This window comes from Colobus angolensis, unplaced genomic scaffold (genome assembly GCF_000951035.1).
Source record: "Colobus angolensis palliatus isolate OR3802 unplaced genomic scaffold, Cang.pa_1.0 Scaffold39, whole genome shotgun sequence".
Lineage (NCBI taxonomy): Eukaryota > Metazoa > Chordata > Mammalia > Primates > Cercopithecidae > Colobus > Colobus angolensis.
This window is the reverse complement of record NW_012117265.1, coordinates 1,848,767-1,853,970: the sequence shown is the minus strand read 5'-3', so window position 1 is coordinate 1,853,970 and position 5,204 is coordinate 1,848,767. Positions and strand designations below refer to the sequence as shown.

The 5,204-nt window shown below is 56.5% G+C and overlaps 1 protein-coding gene across 3 annotated transcripts in view; it reads left to right on the top strand.

Annotated features, from left to right (window-relative positions):
- LOC105520841 (lipid phosphate phosphatase-related protein type 2) overlaps nucleotides 1-5,204 on the top strand; it is a 21,726-nt gene that overhangs the window by 1,707 nt on the left and 14,815 nt on the right. For 2 of the 3 annotated variants that reach the window (XM_011954807.1, XM_011954806.1), the window contains exons 3-6: nucleotides 1,781-1,894; nucleotides 1,997-2,132; nucleotides 3,390-3,661; nucleotides 4,664-4,840. In XM_011954807.1, coding sequence (XP_011810197.1) covers nucleotides 1,781-1,894; nucleotides 1,997-2,132; nucleotides 3,390-3,661; nucleotides 4,664-4,840 — 699 coding nt within the window. Of the gene's footprint in view, nucleotides 1-1,705; nucleotides 1,895-1,996; nucleotides 2,133-3,389; nucleotides 3,662-4,663; nucleotides 4,841-5,204 lie in introns of all 3 variants that reach the window. The other variant, XM_011954808.1, reaches the window with a different exon arrangement.

Genomic DNA, 5,204 nt, shown 5'->3' with positions numbered 1-5,204 from the left:
CCTCCCGAGTAGCTGAGACTACAGGTGTGTGCCGTCATGCCCAGCTAATTTTTTTATTTTTTATTTTTTTTGAGATGGAGTCTTGTCTGTTGCCCAGGCTGGAGTGCAGTGGCGCGATCGCAGCTCACTGCAGCCTCCACCTCCCGGGTTCAAGTGATTCTTCTGCCTCAGCATCCCGAGTAGCTGGAACCACAGGTGCATGCCACCACGCCTGGCTAATTTTTGTAGGTTTTAGTAGAAACGAGGTTTCACCATATTGGCCAGGCTGATCTTGAACTCCTGACCTTGTGATCCACCCGCCTCAGCCTCCCAAAGTGCTGGGATTACAGGCGTGAGCCACCGCACCCAGCCTATGCCCAGCTAATTTTTGTACGTTTTGGTAGAGATGAGATTTTGACATGTTGGCCAGGATGGTCTAGAACTCCTGACCTCAAGCAATCCTCCCGCCTCAGCCTCCCAAAGTGCTGGGATTACAGGTGTGAGCCACCATGTCCAGCCTCCTAGGGCTGTTCTAAAGGTAAAGTGTATTAATTCATGGGCAAAGCTTGGCACGACCCCCTGCCCACAGTGAGGGTTAGACCTGTGGTAGCTGCTGGTACCCCTACTCCTCTGATTTCTTCCCTTGTGGGAGAGTCTCCCCACCTCCCACTGTCTGTCTGTCTCTCATCTGAGCCTTGGCCCTAGTCTCACTCTCCCCATGCCCATCTCTTCTCTCACTCTCTCTACAACTCCCTTGCCTTTTCCTCTCCCTTCTTTCTCCTCTTGCTTTTTTTCTCCTCTTCTCCCCTCCTTTCCTGGTTTCCCCCTCTCTCTCTCTTTTTCTTTTCGTTCCTTCCTTCTCTCTCTCTCTCTCTCTCTTTCTCTCTTTCTCTCTTTTGAGATGGAGTCTTGCTCTGCTGCCCAGGCTGGAGTGCAGTGGCATGATCTTGGCTCACTGCAACCTCCGCCTCCCAGGTTCAAGTGATTCTCCTGCCCCAGCCTCCTGAGTAGCTGGGATTACAGGTGTCCACCACCACGCCTGGCTAATTGTTGTATTTTTAGTAGAGACGGGGTTTTGTCATGTTGGCCAGGCTGGTCTCAAACTCGTGATCTCAGGTCATCCACCTGCCTCAGCCTCCCAAAGTGCTGGGATTACAAGCATGAACCACTTTTTTCTTTATTTTCTTTTTTCTTTCTTTCTGCCTTTCAGCCATTCCTTTTCCTTTCTTTCTTTTTTCTGAGACAGGGTCTCCCTCTGTCACCCAGGCTGGAGTGCAGTGGTGCCATCTTGGCTCCGTGTAGCCTTAACCCTCTGGGCTGAGGCAATCTTCCTTCCTCAGCGTCCCAAGTAGCTGGGACTATAGTTGTACAGAGATGAGGTCATGCTATGTTGCCCAGGCTGATCTCAAACTCCTGAGCTCAAGCAATCCTCCTGCATCGGCTTCCCAAAATGCTGGAATTACAGGCATGAGCCGCTCGCTGCACACGGCCTCTCTCTGTTTCTATCTCCTTCTTCTGTTTCTCCTAAGCCCTGACCCTTCTCTCACCTCCTTTCCCCATTTCTCTCAGTCTCTCTCCCCCTTGTCTCTGTCTCTCTCCATCTTCTAGTTTCTGTCTCTAACCCATGTCTTTCCATCTCCATATCTCTGCCTCTGTGGCCTCAGCTGGAGCCCTGACCCTCTCTCTTCTCTCTCCGCCACCTCTCCCTACCCTGGCTTGGTGGCAGTCGGTGCTGCTGGGCATCGTGATCCTGCTTGCTTACCGCCTGGAGTTCACGGACACCTTCCCTGTGCACACCCAGGGATTCTTCTGCTATGACAGTACCTACGCCAAGCCCTACCCAGGGCCTGAGGCTGCCAGCCGAGTGCCTCCTGCGCTCATCTACGCACTGGTCACTGCCGGGCCCACCCTCACGGTGAGACAGTGAAGACCTCCTAGGAGGCAGGTGGGCCAGGTGAGGGTAGGTGAGGGGATGGGCTGGAAGGCCAGGAAGACTCCACCTTGGTCTTACCCACAGATCCTGCTGGGGGAGCTGGTGCGTGCCTTTTTCCCTGCACCACCTTCAGCCGTCCCGGTCATCGGGGAGAGCACCATCGTGTCCGGGGCCTGCTGTCGCTTCAGCCCTCCGCTGCGGAGGCTGGTCCGCTTCCTGGGTGAGAGATATGGCCCGGGGTCAGTCCCATGGTAATGGTCGGGAGGTGGGTATAGAAGGAAAGAGTCATGGGCCTCACAGTCATCATAGTTCCAGGCCGGGCACGGTGGCTCACATCTGTAATCTCAGCACTTTGGGAGGCCAAGGTGGGCGATCACCTGAGGTCAGGAGTTCAGGACCAGCCTGAACAACATGGCGGAACCCTGTCTCTACTAAAAACAAACAATTAGCTGGGTGTGGTGGTGGGTGCCTGTAATCCTTGAACCCAGGAGGCAGAGGTTGCAGTGAGCCAAGACTGCACCAGCCTGGGCAACAAGAGCGAAACTCCATCTCAAAAAAAAAAAAAAATTCCAGGGAAAAGCTGGGCATGGTGGTGCATACCTGTAGTCTCAGCTACTTGGGAGGCTGAGACAGAGACCCAGCTACTTGGGAGACTGAACAAGACCCCGCCTCTTTAAAAAGGAAAAAAAAAGAGAATTCCAGCAGGGAAGGAAGAGGACCTGGAATTACCATGGGGAGATGTTAGGAAGCAACAAGGGACTTAGGCTCAGGCCAGATGTAATGGAGGTTCTAGGGATATGGGTGGGGCCTAACCCAACCATGATGGCAACTGTAGGAAGAGAGTCCCAGAATGCCACAAGGAGAGTCTCAGGCACAAAAGAGAGACACAGGCACAGGACAGACACCCTGGGGCCCCCTGGGTAGGGAGATGAGACCCTGACTGTGCTTTAAATGGGGTCCCAGCCTCAAGTGGTGGCTGTGGGAAAGGGGGAGGGCCAGAGCTTACCTATAATGGTGGTCCCGGGGCAGACGGTGGGAGACCCAGCTCTAACTTACTAGTGGCCCCAGGAGGAGAGTGATGAACTCAGTAGTAGCCAGTTTAAGGGCAGGCAGGAAGCGCCCCAGGTATGCCATTAGGGTTTTCCCTAGCCGTCCTAGGCATGGGGTGGATCCTGATGTAATGGTGTTGGGTTGGCCGGGAGGTCCAAGCCCAGCTATAATGGGGCTCCAAGGGAGGACCCGCCCCTGACATAGTGGTAATCCTAGAAAGACAGGGGCCAGATAATGAGGGTCTCTGGGGGCAGGAGGCCTCAGAGTATCTTCATGGTGGTCTTTAAGGAAGGGGGATGTTGGCACAACTACGGGGTCCCAAGTGTGCTTTAATGACAGTCACAGGAAAAGGGAACTAAGAGGCCCAATGGAACCAGTGGGAGCATCAGGGCCCATCGCATGAACCCCTTCCACTATCCCACCCCAGGGGTCTACTCCTTCGGCCTCTTCACCACAACCATCTTCGCCAACGCGGGGCAAGTGGTGACCGGCAATCCCACGCCACACTTCCTGTCCGTGTGCCGCCCCAACTACACGGCCCTGGGCTGCCTGCCACCTTCTCCGGATCGGCCAGGTCCCGACCGCTTTGTCACTGACCAGGGTGCCTGCGCTGGCAGCCCCAGCCTCGTGGCCGCCGCGCGCCGCGCCTTCCCCTGCAAGGACGCGGCTCTCTGCGCCTACGCAGTCACCTACACGGCGGTGAGCCTCGGGAGCTTCGGGGTTGGAAATGGGTGTGCGGGCTGGACAGCGCCCAGTGGCCTGGAAGCCGCCAAAGCTGGATCCTCTGCTCTTCCACGCCCCTGGTGCTGTTGGAAGCTCTCGCTCCACGCCGCGGCCTGTTGGAAACTCTAGTTCCTCCTCCCAGATCCTAGCCACGCCCCCAGCCAGAGCCTATCGCTGTCCATTGCCTCCAGCCCTTGCTCTCTGGCCACGCCTCCTGAGCCAGTAATGCGAGAGAAGCTATTGGCTCTACCCTATGGGATCAGGACACTATCCCTGATGTGCAAGACTCGGAACCCCTAGAGCCTAGCCAGGCCCCCAGGATGCTACAGGCGCTAGATATTAGCTGGGAGACTGGGTAGATGGGATGGCCTCCTGGAGCCCTTGCCCCTCTCCTTGGGACCTTGTTCTCTCCGTTGTAGCCCTGGCTACACTCTTTGCTCTTAACTGCTCTGGGATTTCTAACTCTGTTCTCTGCTTTTTCCTGCTCACATACCCTGTTGCTTCAACTCTTTTTTCTGGCATCCGGGTTTATGCTCCCACCCTGTCAGTAGTCCCCTGGGGGTCAGGGGCTCCACCTCCTACAGCTTCTGGACCTGCCCCCTTAGCCCTGACTCCACCCTCTGGTTCTGTGGCCACGCCCTAACCCGGCAAGTGTCTGTCCTCATCTGCGACTCCGGACCAGGGACATCTGGGCCCCAGACCTTGTCCTCTGCTCTTGGGAGCTCTGGCCACACCTAGCCCTGCAGGTGGTGCCCATGAGACTCCAAGACCTCAATCCCTGATCCCCAGCCCCCTTTGCCGTTTTAGTCACGCTCCCTGGAAAAGCCCACTGGGGAGTCCATGACTCCATCCCTGGAACCCCTGGCCACACCCTCCAGCCCCAACGCTCTGGCCATGCATTCTAGCTCAGAAAGGAGCGTCCACTTGGGTTCAGCGACTTGCCTCCACTTGTCCCCTGACCAGTCTGACTCCCCGCAGATGTACGTGACTCTCGTGTTCCGCGTGAAGGGCTCCCGCCTGGTCAAACCCTCTCTCTGCCTGGCCCTGCTGTGTCCGGCCTTCCTGGTGGGCGTGGTCCGCGTGGCTGAGTACCGAAACCACTGGTCCGACGTGCTGGCTGGCTTCCTGACAGGGGCGGCCATCGCCACCTTTTTGGTGAGTCCCCTCCTCAACCTTCCCATCATGGAACCTTCCCATCAGCTCTCTGACCCAAGAGGCAGGACGACCTGATGGAGAAGGGTGTGGACTGTGTGTGACCTTGGGCCAGTCCCTTAACCTGACCCTTCCTGGATATTCTCATCTGTGAAATGAGATACCAGGATCAGGGTGAGGCAAGGCCTTGAATGCAAATTTTAAGAGGGTGCCTGGCCGGGCGCGGTGGCTCAAGCCTGTAATCCCAGCACTTTGGGAGGCCGAGACGGGTGGATCATGAGGTCAGGAGATCGAGCCCATCCTGGCCTACACGGTGAAACCCCGTCTCTGCTAAAAAATACAAAAAACTAGCCGGGCGAGGTGGCGG